This window comes from Corythoichthys intestinalis, chromosome 5 (genome assembly GCF_030265065.1).
Source record: "Corythoichthys intestinalis isolate RoL2023-P3 chromosome 5, ASM3026506v1, whole genome shotgun sequence".
Classification (NCBI taxonomy): Eukaryota; Metazoa; Chordata; class Actinopteri; order Syngnathiformes; family Syngnathidae; genus Corythoichthys; species Corythoichthys intestinalis.
Window position 1 is genome coordinate 32,485,296 of NC_080399.1, and position 27,899 is coordinate 32,513,194.

At 38.9% G+C, this 27,899-nt stretch overlaps 2 protein-coding genes across 8 annotated transcripts in view; one reads left to right on the forward strand and one right to left on the reverse strand.

Moving 5' to 3' along the window:
• eps8l2 (EPS8 signaling adaptor L2) overlaps nucleotides 1–6,778 on the forward strand; it is a 40,084-nt gene extending 33,306 nt beyond the window's left edge. For 2 of the 3 annotated variants that reach the window (XM_057836509.1, XM_057836508.1), the window contains 6 exons: nucleotides 44–149; nucleotides 2,943–3,062; nucleotides 3,538–3,613; nucleotides 3,691–3,862; nucleotides 3,953–4,085; nucleotides 5,917–6,775. In XM_057836509.1, coding sequence (XP_057692492.1) covers nucleotides 44–149; nucleotides 2,943–3,062; nucleotides 3,538–3,613; nucleotides 3,691–3,862; nucleotides 3,953–4,085; nucleotides 5,917–5,994 — 685 coding nt within the window. In that variant the 3' untranslated portion in view covers nucleotides 5,995–6,775. Of the gene's footprint in view, nucleotides 1–43; nucleotides 150–2,942; nucleotides 3,063–3,537; nucleotides 3,614–3,690; nucleotides 3,863–3,952; nucleotides 4,086–5,916 lie in introns of all 3 variants that reach the window. The other variant, XM_057836510.1, reaches the window with a different exon arrangement.
• A 170-nt stretch (nucleotides 6,779–6,948) lies between these two features.
• On the reverse strand, nucleotides 6,949–27,467 carry fads2 (fatty acid desaturase 2). Of its 5 annotated transcripts, XM_057836512.1 has the most exons (17): nucleotides 25,651–27,465; nucleotides 23,592–23,728; nucleotides 23,368–23,480; nucleotides 17,311–17,448; nucleotides 16,347–16,414; nucleotides 12,150–12,367; nucleotides 11,966–12,076; nucleotides 11,613–11,810; nucleotides 11,451–11,552; nucleotides 11,262–11,387; nucleotides 11,120–11,180; nucleotides 10,968–11,044; nucleotides 8,286–8,383; nucleotides 7,725–7,821; nucleotides 7,574–7,653; nucleotides 7,384–7,509; nucleotides 6,949–7,292 (listed from the first exon to the last, which is right to left on the reverse strand). In XM_057836512.1, the coding sequence occupies exons 6-17, from the start codon at nucleotides 12,342–12,344 to the stop codon at nucleotides 7,241–7,243; spliced, it is 1,323 nt and encodes a 440-aa protein (XP_057692495.1). In that variant the 5' UTR covers nucleotides 12,345–12,367; nucleotides 16,347–16,414; nucleotides 17,311–17,448; nucleotides 23,368–23,480; nucleotides 23,592–23,728; nucleotides 25,651–27,465; the 3' UTR covers nucleotides 6,949–7,240. The 5 variants fall into 5 exon arrangements, 4 of the variants coding, with proteins under 4 accessions (XP_057692495.1, XP_057692494.1, XP_057692496.1 ...); XM_057836511.1 differs by lacking the exon at nucleotides 23,368–23,480; XM_057836513.1 differs by lacking the exons at nucleotides 23,368–23,480; nucleotides 23,592–23,728; nucleotides 25,651–27,465 and adding an exon at nucleotides 17,690–18,277.
• Between the last annotated feature and the right edge of the window lie 432 nt (nucleotides 27,468–27,899).

Here is a 27,899-nt window from a genome sequence, read left to right on the forward strand (position 1 = left end):
TGAGATTCACTAAGGTAAAAATGGCAAACATGTGTCTCAACAGGTCCTACAACGGGATGCTGCCCCCTCGCAAATTTGCCAAAATCCGTTACCACTTTGTAGCGCGGAATGCCAATGAGCTGTCAGTGCTGATGGATGAAATTCTTGAGGTAAAAAATTTCAGACAGTATATGGTTCGGTCAGAGTATGACAAATTTACTGACAATGTGTGTTGCTGTTCTTGTCCAATTAGCGTATGTAATGAAAATTACAGTTAATAAGCCAACTCTGAATTGTTTTTTTTTCTCTAGTTGGTTGTCTATTGGTTTAGTTCTTTTGTTTTTTTTTCTTTTTCTCTCTCTCTTTCATTGCGTGGACTTAAAGGACAGTAGTATCCTATGAAATAATAAGAATTCTGGACGAGAGATCAGGGCTGGGATTGAATAATTTTTTCCTCTTCCCACTCCCTTTCGAGTGCAAATAAATATTCTAGATTATACTGTATGTCTGTTTTTTTTTTTTTTTTTTTTTGCGCATGCTTGAAATAAAAAAGCTTCATCATAATCATACCGATAATATACAACAGGAGGAAAAAGTATACATTTTTTCAAATATTACATTTTGAATCAACCAATATGGAACTCTAGGTGAGATTTTATACATGGGCAATTTACGTTTATGACTTATTTTTAACATTCTTATAATTTTTGCTTCCTTACTGTTTGATGCTAACTACCCAGAAGTTATGAACTAACAATTGTTTGTTCATATCTTCTGGGCATATCATTTAGGGCAGTGTATTAATACACTGCCCTAAATTTGTTTATGTTGTATATTTTATTCCATTACTGCTATATTATACTTTATTACATTCCCTTTAAAGTTAATAGTAATGACAAGTTTTATTTAGTGCTGTCAAATTTATCGCATTAACGGGCGTAAATTATTTTGTTTAATTAATCACGTTAAAATATTTGACGCATTTAACGCATGCGCGGAATGACCTGCTCATGCATTGCCTTAAACAGATTACAATGACACCGTTTTTTTGCACATTGAGAGCTAAGAGGCAGAGAAAGGTGTCTTGTTTTGTGCTTTTTCTTAACAAAGGTATACAACACGCGACGTGCTGGCACTTTGTTTCTTTATTAGCACATTCCGCTTCAACATTAACACAGTTTACGGCTCTCGGCAGGCCGTAACTCTAACTCACTCCTGCATAATGTGAGTAAACAACATTGGCGCCGCGTGCACTTCAGTGTGTCTCGGATAATTCTATATCAGAATATTACAAAAGGCGAGTGGACACAGGCGTTCATTGGACCGCGCTGTTTAGTGGCATAAGCTTCGGCAACTCCTTCACAACAAACATAAGTATCATTTAGTGAAAGCACAACAAAAATAACATTCCTATCTCTCAAAAAAAAAATGTTCACAAAAAGAAAAGCGCTTCAATCTGTTCAATCTATTCTCATACAGTTAAACAACAGCTCAAAGACAACTGGCATTCCCAATCAAAATAGCTATGCAAAATACACATAAAAATTACTCAGACTTTGGTCAAACTCTATTCAAACATTTCGTTTAGTTCAACAAATACACTGGATGGCAATATTTAGTCACAATATACAAACTATCAGAGGTCTTGTACGTTGTGAAGCCAGCACTCAAATGACCGTGATGGACCCCTTTCCCCTTACTAAAGTTTTATATATATGTATATATATATATATATATATATATATATATATATATATATACATATACATATATAACAGAAACGGTAACAGTTGCAGTCAGATACCATTGTAATTCTTTTCAGGTCATTCATTGTCAGACAGAAGCAGTACGGCACAAGGTTACGCTAAAAAAATAAGTTAAAAATATAAAAATGGCTTACCTCTTTGTCCTCTGAAAGACCATGCCAACCCAACATAATGTTTAATGCATATGAAACGTGAATGGATTCGCCGAGCTGGTGTTAAAGTCTGCGCAAGTTGATTCGGTCTTCACATTTTTTCCTCCCGAGTTTTTGGTTTCCGGAAACGTATGAAGAAAACATCCTTCATGTGTCGTAATGTCTAGAGTCGTTTTCTACAAGTTCCAAAAAAGCAATGCGTGATCGGCATGTTCGTTTTTGAAAGGTTACCGGAGAAAATAGCACAAATTACGTTGTGTCTATGCGAGGGCGGGTCTGTAATGTTCCACTTCGGCTTTACTTCCGCTCTACGATGCGACGTCACGGTCTAAAAATAGCCTGCGTGTGGTACGCCATTGCGTCAAATATTTTAACGTGATTAATTAAAAAAATTATTTAACGCCCGTTAACGCGATCATTTTGACAGCCCTAGTTAATATAAAATTTTTATAACTTGTACTAACATTTATCTTTTAAGAACTACAAGTCTTTCTATCCGTGGATCCCTTTAACAGAAAGAATGTTAATAATGTTACTGCCATCTTGTGGATTTATTGTTATAATAAACAAATACGGTACTTATGTACAGTATGTTGGATGTATATATCTGTCTTGTGTCTTATCTTTCCATTCCAACAATAATTTACAGAAAAATATGGCATATTTTAGAGATGGTTTGAATTGTGATTAATTACAATTAATTAATTTTTAAGCTGTGATTAACTCGATTAAAAATTTTAATCGTTGGACAGCCCTAGATTTATTATACTAATTACTGTATATTAGAGATTTAGAGTTTTTTTCAGAATTTGTGGCGCTTCCTAGCGACCATTTCACCCCTAGCATTTGCCTACACTACAATGTACAGTATAGAGCCTGATACGTCAGCTGGCTCTGTACATTTATATCATCCTTTTCAGATGTCCAATTGTTGTGCATAATGTGGCTATCAGCAGGGCACTTAGATTAATATTCGAAATGGAAAGCATATAATAGCTGCATGTAGCATAGCAGCTTATTAAATGATGTTCGGCTTGTGTCTCAGGTGATTGAGGACGGCAAGCAGTGGTGGAAACTAAGAAATCATAGCGGCCAAGCAGGTTACGTTCCGTCTAACATCCTGGATGTTGTCAGCATTTCAGAGCATGATGCTATATACGGCCAGGTAAACTGCAGTACTCCATTTATCTGGAAAATGACCATTGTTATTAGCATAAAGTTCATAAATCAGCATTTGTGTTGATACAGGGATGTGTTAGTCCCTTGTAAAAGAAATTTGTAAATCTATAAATGTTGAAAGATACACAGAGGTTTTGGAGCAACATATGTTGCCTCCAAAGTAACATCTTCTCCAGGCATGTCTCAGCTTATTTCAGTAAGACAATGCCAAGCCACATTCTACACGTGTTACAGCAGTGCGACATGGTAGTAAAATTGTGTAAGAGACTGGCCTGCCAGCAGTCCAGAATTGTCTCCCACTGAAAGTGAAGACAGAGTATGACAACGAGACTAGACTCTTGAGCAACAGAAATTGTACGTTTGAGAGTTTTACATTTGAAAGAGTCGTCCATACATGTGTAATGTTTGCGCAAGTGATGCTATATACAGTAAGTGTGAAAGGTAATTGTGTGTGCATACAGCAAGGCTATGGTGCAATATCCCCACGTTCACTCAGCCCAGGAGATAACTTCAGCAAGGGTCGGCACAAAGACAAGAGTAAGCAATTTTTTAAAAGGAGTTTTAGAAAAAAATTGATCACGCATGTATTAATTTGGGTTCCCGCTGTATTTCAGTGATGGATGAAGTCAACAGCGAGCTACTGATGAAGATCACTGCAAACAAAAGCCAGGCACCTGCCAGAAAGTTCCGCGTTGAGCGACCGGTCGCAAGTAAAGTAACACTGACCGAACAATCCAGCCCAGAGCAGGTCAAGTCTTGGCTCACTGACAAGGGTTTCTCCAACGCGTAAGTAGCCTAACACATATATTTCTTAAAATGACATGATGTATAGTTATAGTCATAGTACAGTTATTTTACCTACCTATCCCCAAATAGGACGGTGGAATGTTTGGGCATCCTGACTGGTGCGCAGTTGTTTTCCCTCAATAAACAAGAGCTGAAGGCCGTGTGTGGAAACGAAGGCGCCCGCGTCTCATCTCAGATCACCGTGCAGAAAACACAAATAGAGGTTAGGCAACCAGTCAAGGAATGAGACTAACTAGAGTTGTACCGATAATGATACTAATATTAGAAGGAGCCCTGATGTCATACATCAGTATCGGTGAAACTGCCGCAACGACACCGCACAGTACACAGTCCCTGACAAAAGTCTTGTTGCTTATCCATTTTGTAGAAACAATTGATAATAACCTGACTTTTAATTATTCAACTGGGCTTCAGAAATGGCTCGTATGAAAGCTAAGACCCTCCCAAATGATGATGAATGTACAAAAATTTATTTGTTTCACTGAAAAAAGATGTATCATTTAATGAAGACATAAAGGTCAAATTTTGGCAAGACAAATGTTTTGTCGCCTACAGAAAGTAGTGTGAAAATTGAACAAAAAATGTAATTCAAATACAAAAATGTTACATAACATAAGCCAATTAAGTAGTGGTGCTGTGAGATTCAAATATAATATTTTGTATGACTTCCATGGGCTTGAAGGACTGCATCCATGCGGTTCGGCAAGGATTCATACAATTTATTGATGAAGTCATCAGGAGCATCAAAGAAAGCAGTCTTGCATGCCTCCCAGAGTTCATCAACATTCTTGGGTTTCGTCTTCCATGCTTCCTCTTTCATCCTACCCATGTCTGGTGACTGGGCTGGCCAGTCCTGGAGAAGCTTGATCTTCTTTGCCTTGAGGAACTTTGAGGTAGAGATTGAAGTATACGATGGAGCACCATCCTGCTGCAGAATGTGTCCCTTTTTATGGTTAGGAATGTAAGAGGCAGCTAAGATTTGTTGATATTTTAGACTATTTATGTCGCCTTCCACCCTGCAGATCTCTCGCACACCCCCATACTGGATGTAACCCCAGACCATGCTTTGCCACCACCAAACTTCACTGTTTTGTGGCAAAAGGCGGACTTTTCAGATGAATCTTCCATTGAATTACACCACAGTCGCCACAAATATTGCAGGAGACCTACTGGAGCCTGCATGGAACCGAGATTCACTCAGAGAACTGTGAAGTTTGGTGGTGCAAATATTGCAGGAGACCTACTGGAGCCCGCACGGATCCGAGATTCACTCAGAAAACTGTGTATTATAATGCAATTTCCCGCAGTTAGACTGCGCAACGACACACAGTACATTTGAAAATTTAGAGGTCCAATAAGCCTCGGTTTAACGCCCCCTATTCACAAATAGCGCCTTGTTTAACTTGACCCGGTGTTCTACCAAAATGTCCTACATTGGTGTAACCCAAAGTACTACCGTGCACTCAACTTTTGTTTATATGCATACAGGCAGAACGTACTAAAAAATGCTATAAGAAAATAACTTAAATGTAGTTATATCAAATAAATGTCGTTTAAATCCGCTTCGTGAATAATGTGGTCAACGGCTCAACAATCTACTTGAATGATACCACAAGAAAACACTAGGCTTAAAAGTATGATAGGGAAATACATGCAAAAAGTATTTTGAGCCGATGAAAAGGTAATAAAAGACTTAATAAAACAAAAATAATCAGTACTAGTCGCTTTTAACCAATGTGCGCAAGTGCACTGGGCATTGTACAGGACGTCTTGCCTCAGACAAGCAAGGTATAAGGCGGTGACTGTGTTACTAAATTTAAAAAAACGTTTTCAAAATATAGATTTAATCCCCAAAGTTAAATCTGCAATTCTTTCAATGTTTTATGTATATATATTTTTTAAATCCACCAAAACTTTTCATCCCTAACACCAGGGGGTGCTACAGCACCCTCAGCACTCCTCGCGCCACTGCATACTGGCACCATAATGTAATGGACAAGATGAATGACCTAACTGTTGCGTTGTCCTGGCAGAAAGCGTGTGGAGACAATGAGCTTCAAGAGGTCATGAAGCGCAGACAGGAGCGAATCGACTCAGGCAGCACAGACTGAAGAATCGCCCCAAAGTCCCTCCCGACTCTTCCAGATCAGTGGTGTAGTTTAGTACACTTTGTACACATTTGAATTGTATATTTATTTTCTCCCATTCTGTATCTATGCAAACTAATTTGTCTGTAATGTCTCTTCAGTGTGGATCAAATATTGTGTTTAGAGAGGATGTACAGTTTAGTGCGTGTGTTGTGCGCGCATGCGTTATTCATGTAACAGCAATACTGTACATGCTTGTCGTGGTACATGCTGATGCTTAATGGCAATATCAGTATGGCAGTTTAGTCAATGACTCAGTGAAAAAGATTTTGAATAATTTGTGCCAGAATGTTTTCACAATTTTTTTTTCATGTATAGCCAATGATTTTAATATTGCCAGTTTACAGTGGGAAGCAGGTGATACAAATAGCATCACCTTATATGGGAATAAAGTTATGTATTCTACATTTGACCGTAATTCTGCGGGGAATCTGGAAAGCAGTGAAATAATTCTGACAATTATAATTTGTGTATTTCAACTGTTCTGTTTAACTGTAAGTAAAAAGATTGACACATAACCAAATTGCCTTTAAATATGCGAAGCAAGTGCAAAACATGTTGATTAAATGTTTGATGTTGAACAATCTTGTGGTAATTATTGAAAAAATGTTTTAATGAGGATAGCAGACGGCCACCAATCCACCTTTCTGTGGCGTTTGATTGTTTTGGTATTTTTTGTATTTTAAAAATTCAGATCATTCTACTTCCTAGAAAGGTTTAATTTTCATGAAAAAAAAAATGCATAACTCAGGAACAGACGTCAAATCCTTTGTGAAGTGTGACATTTTCTCGCCGTCAGTGGAATAGAATGAGGTTTTTTTTACATGGGTTATTTGTGACATCATATTGTGAGATTTAATGTTTAATAAAAATAAAACAAAAAACATTTTTAAAAAAATAATTGCTATATAGATTAATGCCAAGATGAAATGTAGGCTTATTTATTAAATATGAAGAAACAAGTGACAAAAATGTTTGGATCACCTTTTTACTTCACAAGTTTTTTTTTTTTATTTTTTTTTTTAAATCAACTATGCCAAATACAATGTTAACCGGCAGTAAATGTCCACCTACATCATGTGACGGCAGTACAAGAGATTACAGTAACTACAGAATTCCTGCACAGAATCTGAAGGCAAGACAGGACATTCTGTTTCATTGTATAGAATCAAAGCAAACAGTCAAAGATTCAAAAGATGTGAGAAAAAGATCATTTATGAAGATATGCATCAAGCCAGAGATTCCCTGAGGTTTTCAGTGATCTGCAAAATAAAGTTAATGACAACAAGTGGTTGAAACATCAGTAAGTATAGGTTGTTGTTTTTTTCCGCAGGCAGAAATGGAACATTTTACCTGATGACATCAGTCAAGCCTTTTCTCAGTGTCTTCACTTGATAAGCAATGTTATGCTTCTCACAGAGAGCGCGCACAAGTGGCGCTACGCGATGGTAGTTATGACGCGGCATTGTAGGAAAAAGACTGGAAAGAAACCATGCCAATCAATCATTTTTCCCATCTTTTCCCCGCTTGCGTGAGTACTTACTGGTGTTCAATCTGAAAGTTGAGGTGTCCACTAAACCAGTCATTGAAGGGGGACTCCTCAATGTTGCAGGTGGCTTGTAACTGAAACACAAAAAGACAAACTTGAAGATGAAAACAAAGAAAGTGTTGTAGATTTCCCATGCAGCAAGCACCTGCATGGTGAGCCAGTCCTGATGCTTTTCATGGTCAATGTCCATGGGTAGATGACTCATCTGAGTTACCCACACGAACCAGTGGCTCTCCAGAAATCTGAAATCACAGCAACACTAGAATGTGATGTTACTTCTTTTATTGCCTATATTATTAACTCAGTAGCTGCCACTGATGACAATAAGACATCCAATACATTAGTCGTCGTCAATCGCATCCATTGAGTTAATACAACAGTGACTCTATAAAAACATGTTTATATAGTTGACCATTTGTATTAGACTTGTTCCTCCCAACCCAATTGTACACATATCTGTGTGAGATGAATAATGGTGGTAGGAGAACACTTTTACAGGTAAGTGTGAAGCAATATTGTCACTTACAGTAATAGTCACATAGTGTGACTTTGGTGTCCAATAAATCATTTGCTTCACATTCGGGAGCAATTCCTGGTTCATGTTCCGCCACAGTAATTATTCTGATCCAGCAGGTAGGGAGCATTAACTTTTCATCTTATAGGTGAATTTAAAAGTGTTGAGGCTTTGTGAAAGACAATCACTTACCTGACAAATACGATGAGTGCGAATGAGCCCAGCAGACCATAAAGTTGAATATAACAACTGAAATAGCGAAGATAGTAGGACAAGGCCCAGGCCATATCCTGCAGAAGAAAAGCTTGCTTGATAGTTCATTCAAAGAATGCTTGAAAAATGGTTTTCAAAATGCCATAAAGTCCATAAATTCCATAAAAAAAATAAAAAAAAAAAAAAAACATATATATATATATATATATATATATATATATATATATATATCAGTTGAAATGTTTTTTTTTTTTTTTTAAATTATTATTATTATTATTTATTTAATTGCTTTCTCTTCAAATTAAAAAAAAATACAAATGATGTGTAAACTGAGTTTATCAAGCATTAGTTAATTGATTACACACTACAGTTAAATATGTAGTAGAAAATGAGAAAAGTGAAAGTCTATTTTTCCATATGTCCTACATTTCTGGGATAACTTATCACTGTAAAGCCTAATACAATTACAGAACTAAGAAAAAATTACAAAATAAGCGATAGCACAAGAATATTTTCATGATTTACTGTATATCATTCCTAATATTTTTTTTTGTGTACCATTACCTAATCTAGAACAGGGTGGGACGGAGCAACTTGCTTATTTAGATTTGCTGCCCTTAAGCGATGGTTGCTCTGAGGATGGTAGGGATGTACTTATTTGAGAGGGTGGGGCTTAAAGTTTGGTTCTTAACGTTCGTTCATTATTTTGTGTTTTTTTTTTTTTTTTTCAGGAATCCCAGTGAGCATCATGGAGTGGACGAAGTTAGATCGCGCTTTTGCTGTGAGGCATTTTTTTTCAAGGGGTCGCTCAATCGTCACAACGCAACGTGCATTCTGTAGACATTTTAATGTTGTCCCCCGTGGTCGTTTGAAAAAAATGCCTAAACAATGAAACCGCGTTACAACTTCGTCCACTCCATGATGCTCACTTGGGTTCTTGAAAAAAAACAAAAAAAAAACACATCCTCTGAGCAACCATCGCTTCAGGGCGCCCAATTTAAATAAGAAGTTGCTCTGACCCACCCTGCATAATAACATATTTAACCCTATTCAATTAAAGTGGCATTAATCTTAACAGAGCTCGGAATTTAACAGCTCAGTCAACTACAGCAGGGCAAATAAGTATTTAGTCAACCACCAATTGTGCAACTTCTCCTACTTGAAAAGATTAGAGAGGCTGTAACTGTCAACATGGGTAAACCTCAACCATGAGAGACAGAATGAGGGAAAAAAAACTGAAAATCACATTGTTTGATTTTTAAACAATTTATTTCCAAATTAGAGTGGCAAAAAAGTATTTGGTCACCTACAAACAAGCAAGATTTCTGGCTGTCAAAGAGGTCTAACTTCTTCTAATGAGGTCTAACGAGGCTCCCCTCGTTACCTGTATTAATGGCACCTGTTTTAACTCATTATCGGTATAAAAGACACCTGTCCACAAACTCAGTCAGTCACACTCCAAACTCCACTATGGCCAAGACCAAAGAGCTGTCGAAGGACACAAGAGGCAAAATTGTAGACCTGCACCAGGCTGGGAAGACTGAATCTGCAATAGGTAAAACGCTTGGTGTAAATGTATCAACTGTGGGAGCAATTATTAAAAAATGGAAGACATACAAGACCACTGATAATCTCCCTCAATCTGGGGCTCATTGCAAGATCTCACCCCGTGGCGTCAAAATGATAAGAATGGTGAGCAAAACTACCAGAACCACAAGGGGGGACCTAGCGGTTAGCTAGAGAGCATTTGGATGATCCAGAAGAGGACTGGGAGAATGTTTTATGGTCAGATGAAACCAAAATAGAACTTTTTGGTAGAAACACAGGTTCTCGTGTTTGGAGGAGAAAGACTACTGAATTGCACCCGAAGAACACCATACTCACTGTGAAGCATGGGGGTGGAAACATTATGCTTTTTGGCTGTTTTTCTGCAAAGGGACCAGGACGACTGATCTGTGTAAAGGAAAGAATGAATGGGGCCATGTATTGAGAGATTTTGAGTGAAAATCTCCTTCAATCAGCAAGGGCATTGAAGATGAGACTTGGCTGGGTCTTTCAGCATGACAATAATCCCAAAACACACAGCCAGGGCAACAAAGGAGTGGCTTCGTAAGAAGCATTTCAAGGTCCTGGAGTGGCCTAGCCAGTCTCCAGATCTCAACCCCATAGAAAATCTGTGGAGGGAGTTGAAAGTCCGTGTTGCCCAACGACAGCCCCAAAACATCACTGCTCTAGAGGAGATCTGCATGGAGGAATGGGCCAAAATACCAACAACAGCGTGTGAAAAGCTTGTGAAGAGTTACAGGGTACATAACAAAGTACTGAGATGAAGGTTTGGTATTGACCAAATATTTATTTTCCACCATGGTTTCCAAATAAATTCTTTACAAATCAAACAATGTGATTTTCAGTTTTTTTCCCCCACATTCTGTCTCTCATGGTGCGGTTTACCCATGTTGACAATTACAGGCCTCTAATATTTTCAAGTGGGAGAACTTGCACAATTAGTGGTTGACTAAATACTTATTTGCCCCACTGTACATAACGACATTTGAGTGTTACGACCTTAATACTTATGAGATGGTTCAACTGTTAACGATGACAATGCAGCATAAAGAATGGCATTTCATTTATCGAGCAGACAGACGTGCAGCATCTTACCACCCAGTCTCGTCGAACGATCATCACACGCATGATTTGAAGGTGGAAATATACTGGAATCAGAAGTGGAGGTCCAACTGAAACACAAAAAGTTGTTGGAACTGTTTTGTTTTATATTATATATATTATATTTAGAGTGAAAATAAGAGTACCGAGGAAGAAGTATCGGTGCTGATGGTTGTACGGCATATGTTTGATCTTTTTGGTGCCGTACTGAGAAACAGAAGTGAGAGTGAGCTGGGTGACAATGGTGAGCCCATGAATCTACTGTACTGTATGTACTATACAACTTGCCTCAACAGGCTGAACGGATCCGATAACAAACATGCGCAGCATGTTGACATCTGGATCTTTACTGAAAATGTTGGGTTTAGCATGATGCTGGAAGTGCCGATGATTCCACCAGTTAGCAGAAGCTCCCTGTGTATAGCGGTAAAAACAAAGTCATGAAATCATACTTTAGATTTTTTAAAGATGTGTCACCTTTAAATGGCCAATGAGAAACTTGTGTGCAAGATGATTCCATGTGGACTTCTTGAAGACAGACAGGTGACCAAAATCATGCTGCAGCCATCCGGCCTGGATCTTGTAATGAAGACCGGAAATGTCTTAGTGATCCACGGACTTCGCCTTGTTTTCTCTTACCTGCGCAGTTGCCATCAGGACGGCGCAGACTATCGTCGAGATCCAGTTTGTTCCCCAAAACCACACCAGCAGCCAGGCCAGTACTTCTAGCAGCACAATATGAATTAGATGGGCCATGAAGAACAGAGGATGGGCTCGAAATAGACCCTGTTGCACTGCACGTGCACGTAAATCCTTGAAGTCCTGACTGACTGCAGCCTGAAAGCATAGCAGGAAGCCAACAGTGTAAGATCAGGTTTCAGTCCCATTGACGGCGATAAGACATCCTAGCGAATGATGACTGCTGGTTCAAAGGGATTGGACGTCTATCACCGTCAATGGCAGCATACGAATGAAGAGAAAAATGAGTTTACATTCTTCTGTCTGTCCTGGTTGGGCTCTGTCTCTGCCAGCTTTCCAATCAGCAGTGGCTTCAGGAAGCGATGCACAAACTTTTTGTCTGGGTGAAAGGCAGTAAATGCCTCCTAGATTTAAATTCAATAACACACATTAAGAGGGGGATATATTGCCAAATGATGTTAAAAAAGCATCACAAACCGTGGCATCTTCTCCCGCGTAATGATGGATGACCCGAAAGCCTCCCGGATGTTTGGTGGCCCAATTTGTGACATTGTAGACCTTCCGTTGGATCACCAGCCACATATCATTCCTTCTGCAATGACTCTGCACCTCTTCCCAGGTATAAATCCCACTGCAGCTTGCCATCTCTGTCTGTTGGCCTCCAGCACCCATTTCTCAGACCCTCTCCAGAATCTCTAAAGCAAACAACAGTGACCACCAAGAAGTTCATACGGGTGCTTCGTTGCCTGCAACAGGGGGGCGCTTTGACCTGTTGCTGCATGTGTTCCTCTTTTGTAACGCAAGTTAAGAAGGACAATGAGCCGTGGAGCACTCCCACAAATAATTCATGGATGAATTTGATATGCAGGATGCTACTGTTGTGAAGTTGTGACATGAGTCATCACAATTTTTGCACTACACTGTAAGAAAACATATATACTACTTAATATAATACTTGCAGCTGAGGTTGCCTAAATCTAACTATTAATAAATAAATAAAATATGGGAAAACTGTTAAATACAAAGAGCTAGGCATTAATTTTACAATAACTTTTGTTGAACTGAAAATTGTAATAAAATTTTATCATTGTTATTTTACAGTAATTTTTTGATATTTAACTGGTCTTGGTGATATCATCACATCTCTCCAGTCCAGATTTAAACCCACAACATCATGGTGGAAATGTACGGCAGGAGTGCTGATTGTGTAGAGCAGGGGCGCTTTTTTTTTGTTCCAAGATCTACTTTTCAAGGAGACATCCTCCCGCGATCTATCTTAACAGCGGGCGGGGATGGGGAGTGGGGGGTAACACAGCATAATTAACGTGCTTTTATTAAAAAATGTTTTTATTTATTTATTTATTTTTTTAATGACACGAGCAACCCACACAAGCGTTGCAATTGACATAATGAGCACCCCTGGTGTTGAAGGTTAGGAAAAACTGACAATAGACTTCATAATTATATTGACATGTCACTTCCCCCAGACCCTGTGCAACGCCTTCCGGCAGGGGGCCGGCCCACTCCACACCAGCCCGGGTCCCTGGCAGGAAGAGCAATTCTCACGGATTTATGCCGGATTTAGGTTGAAACAGGACGAAACTCGAGCCGACCAGCAGGCACGAGTGTCTCAAGAGTGATTTGGTCGAGGATTTATAATACAGTGGGGAGAACAAGTATTTGATACACTGCCGATTTTGCTGGTTTTCCCACTTGCAAAGCATGTAGAGGTCTGTAATTTGTATCATAAGTTCTCTTCAACTGTGAGGGACGGAATCTAGTACAAAAAAACAGAAAATCACGGTGTATGATTTTTAAATTATAAATTTGCATTTAATTGCATGAAATAAGTATTTGATACGTCACAAAAATCGAACTTAATATTTGGTACAGAAACCTTTGTTTGCTATTACAGATACCAAACGTTTCCTGTAGTCCTTGACAAGGTTTGCACACACTTCAGCAGGGATCTTGGCCCACTCCTCCATGCAGATCTTCTCCAGAGCCTTCAGGTTTCGGGGCTGCTGCACGGACTTTCAGCTCCCTCCATAGATTTTCTATCGGGTTCAGATCTGGTGACTGGCGAGGCCACTCCAGGACCTTAAGATGCTTCTTACAGAGCCACTCTTTGCCTTGTCTGTGTGCTTTGGGTCGTTGTCATGCTGGAAGACCCAGCCACGACCCATCTTCAGGGCTCTCACTGAAGGAAGGAGGTTGTCAGCCAAGATCTGGCGATACATAGCCCCATCCATCCTCCCCTCAATACGGTGCAGTCGTCCTGTACCCACGGTTGAGATGTTGTTCTTGTGGTTGTACTCATCCTTCTTTTTGCTCCAAACATGATGAGCCGAGTTTAGACCAAAAAGTTCCATTTTGGTCTCATCCGACCACATGACCTTCTCCCATTGCTCCTCTGGATCATCCAGATGGTCAGTGGCAAACTTCAGACGTGTCTGGACATGCACTGGCTTTAGCAGCGGGACCTTGTGTGCGCTGTAGGATTTTAATCCATGACGGCGTAATGTGTTTCCGATGGTTTTCTTCGAGACTGTGGTTCCAGCTCTCTTCAGGTCATTGACCAGGTCCTGCCGTGTAGTTCTGGGGTGATCCCTCACCTTCCTCATGATCAGTGATGCCCCACGAGGTGAGATCTTGCATGGAGCCCCAGAACGAGGCAGATTGACCGTCAACTTGAACTTCTTCCATTTTCTAATAATCGCTCCAACAGTTGTTACCTTCTCACCAAGCTGCTTGCTTATTTTCCTGTAGCCCATCCCAGTCTTGTGCAGGTCTATTATTTTATCCCTGATGTCCTTACACAGCTCTTTGGTCTTGGCCATTGTGGAGAGGTTGGAGTTTGTTTGTTTGAGCATGTGAACAGGTGTCTTTTATACAGATAACAAGTTCAAACAGGTGCAGTTACTTCCGGTAATGAGTGGAGAACAGGAGGGGTTCTCAAAAAAGAACTAAGAGCCGAAATATTTACTAACTGGTAATGTATCAAATACTTATTTCATGCAGTTAAATACAAATTTATTATTTAAAAATTATACGTGATTTTCTGGATTTTTGTATTAGATTCCGTCCCTCACAGTTGAAGAGAACTTATGATACAAATTATAGACCTCTACATGGCTTGCCAAGTGGGAAAACCAGCAAAATAGGCAGTGTATCAAATACTTGTTCTTCCCACTGTATATAATTATATATATTAGATATATAATTTATTTGAATATTATTTATAATTGATTCTGCATGCTTTCCTCAAGTATTACGTTTCTGATGTAAAAATTGAGTAATTTATAGATTCTTGAAAACGTCAAATTTGCACTAAAAAAAAAAAAATTCAGTTCCTATTTTGGGCAAAAAGTTATATGATTTGTTAAATATTGCTATTAATCTGGAAAATATAGGTGATTATCTCTGCATTTGGTGATTTTTCTAAATCTAGTATAAAATCTGACAATTTTATAGCCATTTGAAGTTTTGTTATACTTACAGTATATAAAAAATAATTAATGGGGATTTTATTAGGGAAAAACTTTTAATTTGTTGATGTCGCTGCTTATGGAGACTCATATGCCTCAGGTAGGTTTAGTTTTGAAAATATTTGAATTTTAAGGTTGTTTAAAAAATGTTTTTTAAATAGGCCCCCTATCAATCGGCCCCGCAACCTGTCAGTATATTATGAAGTCTAAGACCTGACTGCCACAGCAGTCTGTCTAAATAGATTCTTGCTAATTGTTAGTGACATCAGACATTGTAATCGGGATACCTTTGATACACTGCTTTAAAGATGACTTCAGAACTCCTCTTTCGACTGCCTCAAAAAGGATTCAGAAATTGTACACACATTTTCTTGGTTTGTTTATATTACTGTTTAGTCTTTTGTGTTCTGTAAAGTACCTTGGTCTATCTAAGGCTGTTGCGAAAGCACTATAGAAATAAACTTAAGTTTGGAGTCTTTTAACTCATTAACAGTGATTGACATCCAATCCACATTGGCATTTCTCCAGGTTCAAATGCTTCCTCCCACTGTCAATAGGCAGCCAATGGATTTTTAACTGTACATATGAGAAATTAGCACCTTAGGCTTACGACATTCCGACACCACTCACCTTGAATAACAAAAGACTTTAAAACTATTTGCTTCAGCATTGAATGATTTAAAATAGAATACAGTATCACCAAGTTCGAAATGAGCTAAGACCACCCAGCTCCCTCTATTGGCTAGTTCGGCAACAATGAGTCAGCAACTAATAAATATAACTAATCAGCCCTGAGATAAAAAGCATCAGAAATAGGGCTCCAAGGATTGATGCGTGTACATTATACATCCCTTGAATACCAAATACTTACCAGATTGCATTCTGATCTGTCCATAAATATTGGTGGAGTAGCAATTTTTAAGCAGTGATTAATTATTCTAATCAATCAGCATGATTGAAAACAAACAAACAAAAAAAAAGAAAAATCTGGCTCCAAGAATCGATGTGTATACATCCCTAGAATATAACTACCAATTTTCATTTTGATCAGTCCACAAATAATGGACGAGTAGCCATTTTAGTTAGTGTCCTGCCCAAGAACAACAAGAAAAAGAATAAAGTGAGTTTTTGAGCCCCCCTCTGGGCGGTCTAAAAAAAGACATTTGGAATTTCCCATAAGACTTACCTATTCTTGCAATCAGCTCAACGAAGCAACTTGTCCAGAGGTGACCCACAAAAACAATGCACTTACATCTGTAACCATACAAAGTGGGGAAAAAGTTCCATTATGTTACTATCTTGGCCATCAAAGCATGGCCATCAATTAGCTTCATTAGAGCTCACTCGATGGGTGCTTCAATACATTTCTGACCGGATTAGTAGGGGTTTGAACCTCTGGGTACCTCCCGATACAATGCAATTTGCAATACAATATGGTGATACAACAATTATTTATATCGTGTCGGGAAATATACAACTATCAAAGACAAACCCTTTGTCTTCCCATAAAAATGAGAATATGTTAGTGCAACATTTCTGTAAATAAAAACAGCACTGTAGTAGTGAAACAAACGAATCATATTCTTTCTTAACTCATTGCCCGCCATTTACAATGATTGATGTCCAATTAATTAAAAACTGGGAGGAATGGCTTTGAATGCTCATGCCTGAGTGCCATTGAAGCTGCTGGAAGTGATCGAAACTGGGAGGAATGGCTTTGAATGCTCATGCTTGAGTGCCATTGACGCTGCTGGAAGTGATCGAAAGCAGCACGTGAACATTTGTTCATTCGCCCTTACCAGTCAAAATGAATTGGACGTCCAGTGCCATCAATGGCAGCCAATGAGTTAACGAACACTATTCGAGTGGAAAATTTAGTTTTTAGGGAAAAATTTGGGCAGCAACTTGTTGGTTCCTTTATTTAACGGGAACCATTTTTAAAATGATATATATACATTTAATGAAACACACTATTCATATAAATTTAAAAATACAACCCCATTACTCTCACACTTGAGCATGGTTTAGCTACACTTCAAACATTGGGACGAGAAATATAAAGCGAAAAACAATTACATTACAATTCAAAACGAAGAATATTTCTTTTCCTTTGGTTTGTCTTTGACAAAAACATGAGATTGAAAGCTTACATTCTTAGAGTTTCCTCTTCGTCAAGTGTGAAGTCCCTCTGTCCTCAATCTGAATGAAGTGTTGTCTTTCCAGTTAGTCTATTAAGTGTGAAGTCCTTCTCTCCTCAGTCTGAATGAAGTGTTGTCTTTCCAGGTGGTCTATGAAGTACAACTCTTTGTGACATCACTTTCAAAGACGTTTGCCAAATAAATCAAAATGGATAAAATAAAAGAAATATTTGTTTAAATGTCATCTAAAGGTGACAAACTTCCAATCAAAAATCCAAACTACAAGGGCAGATATTATCATGTAAAGATTTATTCAGTGTAATTTTCCCCCCTGCTCCCTTTGACCCTAAATATAAGCATGGTAGAAGTATATTTGTTCATTTGCATTCACCTCCACAGTCACTTTCATTGACCTCTTCACCCGTCTTGTCTGTCTGCTGCTTAAAATTTGCTGTGTCATAGCAGAGCAGTTTCAATGTGGAGCAAATGTGCAAATCAGCACATCAGACAGGATTATCCTCAAGCAGCCAAAGGCTTCATCAGAACCCAGCATCCTCCCTTCAAAGACTGTGGTTCTGAACATCTGACCCTAGCAGTTTTTCAATGCTTTTCGTCACAGTCCTAACAGATTTACACAGTGGTGTGGTCTGGATGGGTGGTGTCATGTTTTAGAAATACTCTACAGTATACTGCATAAGTTAAGGTCACCTCTCTGGTTGTCTTGTTGACGCAAATCAGTTTAACAAATGTCGTTTTGACAAATGTAAATGGGACGTACAACATGCTTTTAGAAGCATTGGGATTTGTTTGAGGAGTTTCATTTAGGGCAGGGGTCCCCAAACTTTTTCCTGTGGGGGCCACATAACTTTTCCCTTCTCTGATGAGGGGCCGGGGTCAGTTTGTAACAGAAAAAGTGTGACGATTGCAGGAGTGCCTAAATGTAAAAATGTATTGTTTTTCAGAAAGTCACAATCAAATAACCCTTTCTGGATTCTTCACGGAACAAAAGTAAATAAAATAAAAAATATATATATATAATATAATATAATATAATATAATATAATATAATATAATATAATATAATATAATTGTATTATGGTATTGGCCCGAATATAAGCCGGCCCTGATTATAAGACGACGCCCTCTTTTTCAAGACTCAAGTTTGAAAAAAGACTTTTTGAACACCAAATTAATTTTTATACAGAAAATAATTACAGTACATCTGAAACATGATTTTAACAATATATTTGAGAGAAAAAGCATGTTATTTTGCCCCATTCAAATCTTAATATCTGAACATTTAAATATGTAAACTAAAGTTTACTCACATTCGTAAATGAATGGCTTCTGGTTTTTGAAATGTAAATAAACCAATCCATTGTGATAAAACAACAAAATTGCAATAACTGGATTAACCATCAAAGTGAAGTCTAACTGTAACTGTAGTCTTGAAACAAATCTGAATAAGGAAAAACATTTTAATAAAATAAAACTGGTTAAACTTGAGAGTAGCTGAGATCTTGCATGACAGAACATCGCTTCAATGATATCTGGCGCCATCTAGCGTCGTGAATGGGTATGTCTAGACCGCGAATATAAGATGACCCCCACTTTTTCAGTGTTATTTCAATGCAAAACATACCGTCTTATATTCGGGCCAATACGGTAATATAATAATAAATAATAATAACACTATTAATTAAATAGATAATAACCAAATAACCCTCTCTGGGTTCTTCACAGAAAAAGCCAGGAAATAAATAACACTATTGGGGAAAAAAAAAAAAAAAGATTCAAAATGCTCTCTGGTATTGTTCAGGGGGCCGGACCAAATGTGGAGACGGGCCGTAGTTTGGGAACCCCTGATTTAGGGCTTTGAACAGTAGCTTTATTTTTTGGGAGTGTCGGGGACTGAATTTATTTCTTAGTCGGTACATTGTACTTGTAAAGTATTTATATAACTTGGGTCATTAATAAAAAGAGCCTTTGCTCTTTTCAGCTGATTATGTTTTTATGAGTCAGCTTTCCTCGGTTCAATGCTGTGAAAAACAAACTAGAATAAAGTAGTGCCTTGGCATTCACAGTTAATATGTTTTATAATGACAAAAAGCTTAAAACATTGAAATCATTGTCACCATTAATTCATTTTACTCATAAAAAACAACAAAAACCTGTTTTTAAAAAGAAAAGGCACTGAGGTACTTTACAAAAACATAGCCTAATATTAAAATAGAATTTAGAGAATTAATGGTTTCTGCATTATGACTTCATTCTTAACCCCTTAATGCATATTGTTGTGAATGAGTGACAGTCCACATTAAAGCAGCCTTACTTTTAAAAAAAATACCATAGATGCCTATTGTCACTACTTTGTACCGTACATAAAACTGTATACTGTATATACACAGTGGGGCAAATAAGTATTTAGTCAACAACTAATTGTGCAAGTTCTCCCAATTGAAAATATTAGAGAGGCCTATAATTGTCAACATGGGTAAACCTCAACCATGAGAGACAGAATGTGAAAAAAAAAAAAAAACCTGAAAATCACATTGTTTGATGTTTAAAGAATTTATTGCAAATCATGGTGCAAAACAAGCATTTGGTCAATACAAAAAGTTCATCTCAATACTTTGTTATGTACCCTTTGTTGGCAATAATGGAGGCCTCACGTTTTCTGTAACTCTTCACAAGCTTTTCACACACTGTTCGCTTATTTTGGTCCATTCCTCCATGCAGATCTCCTCTAGAGCAGTGATGTTTTGGGGCTGTCATTGGGCAACACGGACTTTTAACTCCCTCCACAGATTTTCTATGGGGTTGAGATCTGGAGACTGGCTAGGCCCCTCCAGGACCTTGAAGTGCTTCTTACGAAGCCACTCCTTTGTTGCCCTGGCTGTGTGTTTGGGATCATTGTCATGCTGAAAGACCCAGCCATGTCTCATCTTCAATGCCCTTGCCGATGGAAGCAGATTTTCACTCAAAATCTCTCGATACATGGCCCCATTCATTCTTTCCTTTACACAGATCAGTCGTCCTGGTCCCTTTGCAGAAAAACAGCCCCAAAGCATGATGTTTCCAACCCCATGCTTCACAGTGGGTATGGTGTTCTTCGGATGCAATTCAGTACTCTTTCTCCTCCAAACACGAGAACCTGTGTTTCTACCAAAAAGTCCTATTTTGGTTTCATTTGACCAAAACACATTCTCCCAGTCCTCTTCTGGATCATCCAAATGCTCTCTAGTGAACCGCAGAAGGGCCTGGACATGTACTTTCTTCACCAGGGGGACGGTGGCGGCGCAGTGTGTTACTAATAGTAGCCTTTTTGACTGTGGTCCGAGTTCTCTGTAGGTCATTCAATAAGTCCCCCTGTGTGGTTCTGGGATTTTTGCTCACCGTTCTTGTTATCATTTTGACGCCACGGGGTGAGATTTTGCATGGAGCCCCAGATCGAGGGAGATTATCATTGGTGTTGTATGTCTTCCATTTTCTAATAATTGCTCCCACAGTTGATTTCTTTACACCTAGTATTTTACATAGGTAAATATTCAGTCAAGTCAGTTCAAGATTCAGATTCAGTCTTCCCAGCCTGGTGGAGATCTACAATTTTGTCTTTGGTGTCCTTTGACAGCTCTTTCGTCTTGGCCATAGTGGAGTTTGGAGTGTGATTGACTGAGGTTGTGGACAGGTTTCTTCTATACCGATAATGAGTTAAAACAGGTGCCGTTAACACAGGTAACGAGTGGAGTGTCGTTAGACCTCGTTAGAAGAAGTTAGACCTCATTGACAGCCAGAAATCTTGCTTCTTTGTAGGTGACCAAATACTTATTTTCCACTCTAATTTCGAAATGAATTCTTTAAAAATCAAACAATGTAATTTTCAGTTTTTTTTTCCACATTCTGTCTCTCATGGTTGAGGTTTACCCATGTTGACGATTATAGGCCTCTCTAAGTTTTTTCAAGTAGGAGAACTTGCACAATTGGTGGTTGACTAAATACTTATTTGCCCCACTATATATACATATATATATATATATATATATATAATTTATTTTTAAACAATTATTTTATTTATTATTTATATATTATAACCGATTGTTTAATTATGCAGTTTAGTTTACTTTCTCAACTTGCTTTGGCATCTGCTCAAAAGCAAAAACACTAATACAGATATAAATGAAACTTATTCACTGCTATTGACAGTGATGGGCATTAAATCCACTTCAACTTGTATCGCTGGCATTAAGTGATTTTCTTTCATTGCCATTGACATCTATTACCGTCAATGGCAGCCAATAAGTAAACTTGGTTGCTACTGAATGGTAATTATAGCATTGCTTCAACAACAAATTTGATGCCTGCCAAGGACCGTTGAGCTGTTCTGTATTTGTGTGCCTGTTTTGTGCTTTAGCTGAATGTTACACAAAGGCTGTCATCACAGCTTTTTAAATGGTCAATAAAAGCTATGAGACAAACCAGTGTCCATCTTTTACTTCTCTAAATGGACAGCTACTACTGTATTCCTATACTGTATTTGTCCTTTTAAATAAACTACAAGTCGTGCTGTAGCTTTCAAGTTGAAGTCGTTCAAATAACTCAAAAACACTCCTAGCTCAAATCATTTTCAGTGCCAATATGTCAAAGTTTCTTTTCGGTCAATACAAAAACAATTAATTTCTTAGCGGAACCCTGGTTCATCTATTACTGGCAATGTCAACCAATCAAAAACATTACTGCAACTTCAATTAATCTATTCATTTTACTTTCATATATCGAGGTAAGGAGTGAAATGTGTTGCCACAATACTTTGCTAAGCGCAAACTAAAGTGTGAAACAAGGTCAAAACATAATGAACGTTCTCATCTCGTAAAAATTCCAGTAGTCCTTATCAATGCCGTATTTGGGTTTTCAATGTTATGTGGATTTAAAGTGCCTGTGACACCTTTTTTTTTTTTTTTTTTAATTATGTGAATTAAAATCATATTTTGAGACGAATTGACTATAGTAGTATAGTCTAGTAGAACAATTTGGCAAAACGCAGATGACAAGAAATGAGTCTTTCAATCTGCTGTTTAGCTAGTCCTGTGATTATAGGGCTCTAGCGCCGCCATCTGGGTGATGACATCGGCAGACTAATGATTTCAGCTGATTTAGAATTCAGCCCAATAGAGGAGGAAGATTCAGAATGAGTAAAGTGCAACAGAGAGCAGCAAAATGTCATCATTGTTTTTATCTCTGTACTCCCATATTTTTACAGTATGTTCTTTTTATCTAAGTATTTTTCCCCAATTGCTAAATAAATTGTAAGGTCATGACAAATAACAGTCTTGTGCTAAATTGAATATGAAATACTAAAAATGCATTTATTCAGTAAGACAGGGCTAAATTACTGCATATTGGTCAAAACTGCCGATTTCTTAAACCTTCCGAATGATATTTTATGCCACTGGAGTTAGTCCAGCTTTTGTCGTTTCCCTGCCCCGGCTTCAGAGACAGCAGAAAGAGCATAAACAAAACAGGAGGCGTGAGAGCTATGTGACATGATAACCCGAACTGAGCGGCTCTTCCAAGTGTCTTCCTCTACTTTCAAAAACAAAACAAAAAAAATCACACAAAAGTACCCCAACTCATGTCCTGGCGGCGAGCAAGTTTTGGCTCCTCGTTGAACGCCGATAATGGCACATTCTCGGTGGAGAAACTGGCCAACGTGGGAGCACAATTTTTCAAATTCAAAACCGATATATCTAAGCTAGCAAGCTAATAATTTAGCAAATTTCCGTTCAAAAGTCTTCCATTTCCACAGCATGTTTTATAAACAGCTCAAAATTTAAGACCACGCTGCCCATTGGTCTGTTGTATTCCCTCATACCAAGTGCGAGTCAACCTGCCACTGAGCAAACCAGTTCCTCCTCCCATCAAATCGAGGACCTGCAGTTCAAAGAAATGGATTAATCCTGTAAATTGGGAGTAAACTGGTCCAAAACCTGGTCTAAAAAGCCACTTTGCCTAGCATACGAAAATAGGGCTCTGCTATTCTTTACCTTCGCTGAACCCCTTAGACTTACTCACCGCAAAACCGCAGATGAGAGCGCGTGGCTGCCCGAGCATGGGCGCTCCTCAGCCGGCGACCGTGGTGTGCGACAAGCCGGCGGTCGTCGGCCAAGAGAGGTGGCCACTCCCGCCTTTCCGAGGACAAGGGGCATTATCACCCACAAAATGCAAGCCACCTCCTCATTAAAATGTGTGTCATGATCCCACTGTTTGACTTAATATAAAACATGTAGCTTACTCACTTCCTTCCCCGTCCAATGGTCCCACAGTTGTCGGACTTGTTTCGCCCATTCTTCGCGGTGAACAGGATCTTTTTGAAACCCAAGAAGGCTCACACGCCTCTCCCTGGTGCAGCAACAAAAGCCTGCAGCACATCGGGCTGGTGGGATGCGAAAAATAAACAAATTAATCAGCGAAATCAACTGAATCCGCAGTCCTTCTGCATTCTATAGTAATCAGGCATGAAAATGGGTCAGGGGTTAAAAGGGTGAGTAGGGTGTGGAGGAAATATGTTCCGGCGTTCTGCCAAAATGTCCTCCGTTGGCAAAACGTCCTACATGAGGCGAATTTGAAATTTTAAATTTTTCATATATGGCTTATTATTCGAGTTAGCGGGGATTTAATTAGTTGAAGGAGTTGATTTCAACCACCATTGACTCGCGCTAGCTTAGCCACTCCGGAGCCCTGAAACTAACAAATAACATGCAAACTGCACAGAATTTGTTAAAATCAACTCCAACGAATAAATAAACACCGGCTAACTCAAAGATTAAGCCTAATGTAAAAAATTCTGAACTTCCCCTTTAAAATAAAGACCAGTGAATATGGCCATTAAAATGTTGTCTATAAAAGTTTTAGAGCAATAAAACAAATAACAAAAATGAATGAAATGAACAAGAATCGTTCAAAGTATTTCATAATGGGTCCAAATTATTTTTCGAACAGATCATGTGACTATAGCACCTTAGAGACAGCCGTTTGCTTTGCTTAGCCAAAACTACAGCTGAGGAGGCGGATGGATATTTAGAATTTCTTTAAACCTAAGCTTTCAAAACCTTCAACAACAACTGAGCTTGAACTGAGGATTGAGCACGAGCAGTATCAAAAAGTCCTGGCTGTCTTGTAACCTGTTGTGCTGTAATTCCAAGTGGTGCTTGAATTGGATGCTTTTAGCAATCAACAGCCTTTTTGAGCCAGCGCAAAGTTCGCAGCGCACGGAGATATTTTGGTGATCTTTACTGGACAAAAATGTGAAGTAATGGCTGTGTTTCCAGTGGGCAAATGCAGCCGTTTGTATTATATCTCCTGCCTATTTCATTGTATCCTGGCGAGGTAGCAAGGCTATCGCTCACGGCTCACGAATCATGGTAATACACGTGACCCGTTTTTTTCCCATCCCCGATTAGAAAATGTGACATGTGATGTCACTCCCATGACTACAGTATTCTTCTTTCTACATACATAATGGGGCAATAACAAAATAGTAATGCACAGGCATCAAGGAAAGTAACTTTAGTTAGATTACTGATTTAGAAAAATGAACGCGGTACATTGCTCTTTACTGAAAGTTATCAGATTACAGTTACGCATTACTCACATAACGCGTTACTGACAACACTGCTTTTATATTACCGTTAAATACACAAACTTGACACTAACTTAACGGGAGCTATTTTTTCACCGGAGATTTGGCTAGCTGTCATACCGCAAAATATGAAAACGATTGAAACCATTACTCACCAAATTCAATATGCTAGCAAATGCATTCATCTAAAAAAAATTTGGAGTGAGACCTCTCCTCGTCCAGCGAACGTCAATTTGTGCTTAGGACAAGATCATCTGTCGCAATTAGCGATCTTTGACGCTCTCTTCCCCCCCTCCCCTGCATTCAAACTTGATTCTCTCTCAGCGGCTGTGATTGACCTCAATGAAGTTGCTCTCCTAGCTAAGCCTTGCCTATGATTCGTCTTTCTAAGTTTTTAGCAACTTTGTGTATTGAATTTGAAAGGAAAATGTGTGTTTTGTGTTTGGCGAACTTCTTCATGAAGCTAAACTGTTGAAGCTACTCACACGTTGAAAATACGATTGTACAACGTTTTAAATGTATTCATTTGATATATTTCAGTTACCACGATTTGAGAGCTAAATAAATTGAAGAAAAGTACGCCTTGTGTTTGGAGGGTTTGTTTTTGGGTTTGGGTCACTGACACACGCAGCATCATACAGGGGAAGGGATAAGCGCTGCCGCGCCAAGCCACTTCTGGCTGCATTTTTGACACATGAAAAATAACGAATACGTACTGTTGAGGTGGTTGCAGCTCAACGTTGCATTCGCAGGAAGAATTGACGGAGAACAAGCCGTCCTTCAGCCAAAACTCGGCGTATTTAATTTCCATTGACATGCGGATACATCCTCTCTCACTGCTGTCTTCACAGGCAATCCCACAAATCAAAGTAATCACAAATCAAAGTAATCAAAGTCAAACACAAAGAAGTAATAAAAGTAGCACTTTAGACAATTAAGTCCCATCCTGCCATCTTGTGGCGAAAAGATAATATGTAAATAATAACAAGCAATAGGAACATTATTTCAACATCAACTGAGGACACATTTATGAAGACAAAACATTTCCTCCACCATTTCTCTCAACACCGCCACTTGTTCTCATGTTGATGGCCTTTTTAACAACCAAATGAAATTTTACATTTCAAATTCCAAAAATAACACTGTCAAACTTAATCAATTTTAACTTTGTTACAGGTTTTGTCATGATATCAGCAATCATGTCATCCGTTGTCAATCAGGTAGCACTCCGCATCTCCTCTTTTGAGTGCGACTCCACTGCACCGGGTACCATCTGCCAACTCGACGCTGTGGTTCTCTGGTTTGAACGTCTCCTGGAAGCTTTTGAATTTGGTCTCGCCAGTGATGATATGAGATGTCGCTCCCGTGTCCACCATCAGACCTCGTTCACGGATGCTGTGTGTATCCTGCCGCCTGGTGTCGGGCTGTTCATCTCTCACCTTGAACGCGAAGTCAGGATCTCCATCTTCAGCAATTTTTCTCGCTCCGTCCGGTGTTTCCTTGCGTCTGCAAGTGGTGTCTTTGTGCGTGTCCGTTTTGCACCGACTACACCATGTCTTTTGTCGACATGATTTTGCACGGTGACCTTTGATCCCACATTTGAAGCACACCAACTCTGTGTCGTCTTTGATCCGGTCACGAGCGTTTGCTTTTGTGGTTTGCTTTGAAGCTCTTGCTTTAGTCTTCATCACTCTGTCGCTTGATTCTGCTGCATTTAATTTTTCCGTTTCTTCAAAACTTCAGAGTTTGGTTTTGAATTCTGCAAATGTCATGTTCTCATCAGTATGCGCCACATTAATTGTAAATGGCTTGTAACTTTCTGGCAGCCCCTTCAAGACCATTGCGATAAGTAGACCATCTGCCATTGTTTCACCTGCATTTCGCAATGCTGTGATGGCGGTCTCAGCTCTTATTATGTAGTCCACTATGCTTTCTTAGGTTCCCTTTTGAAGAGATGTTAGCATGGTGTACAAGTTTATAATCCTGGGTTTTCCCTTCCCAGCATAATATTCCCTTAATATTTTCAGAGCTTTTCTTCCGTCATTTGGCGCATCTCTCATTATTAACGAAAGGCTTTTATCATCAAGAAGTTGTATCATTTCAGCATACGCGTCCGCATTTTTCATTTCATCATTTTCTCTCTCTGCTTCAGTGGTTGGTCCTACCAGCACTGTCTTCTTTAGCCCGATTAGATGAACATGTCCCAACATTTTAGTTTCCCAGAGTTAATATTTAGCTTCATCTCCGTCAAATGCCAGTCGAGGTAACCTACTTGTTCCTCGTGGATCCATGTTGCCTGTTAGCTTTTTCCGCTAATCAGCAGTCCGTAAGCACGCTGTCCTTCGCGACCTTCTACATGGTGGAAACTGACTTTACCTTCGAATGACTCCTGGGCCCATAACCTGTTGAGGTGGTTGCAGCTCAACGTTGCATTCGCAGGAAGAATTGACGGAGAACAAGCCGTCCTTCAGCCAAAACTCGGCGTATTTAATTTCAATTGACATGCGGATACATCCTCTCTCACTGCTGTCTTCACAAATCAAAGTAATCAAAGTCAAACACAAAGAAGTAATAAAAGTAGCACTTTAGACAATTAAGTCCCATCCTGCCATCTTGTGGCGAAAAGATAATATGTCAATAATAACAAGCAATAGGAACATTATTTCAACATCAACTGAGGACACATTTATGAATACAAAACATTTCCTCCACCATTTCTCTCAACACGTACTACTTACTGTATGACGGAAAATTTTAGTGGTTTTGTAACCGTGATGTTTTCATAGCATGGTAAACAGTGAAGGTTTACATGCCTACACCTGACCCCCCCCCCCCCCTTAAAAAGTTTCTCCTCTGATCTACACAATTCACGTTGTCAGCCTTTTTTACTTCAAAACGGCGAATTTCGCCGAAAGGTGAGAGATTTTCATGCCTGAGTAATGGTGGTATTGTGAAGATGATTAGT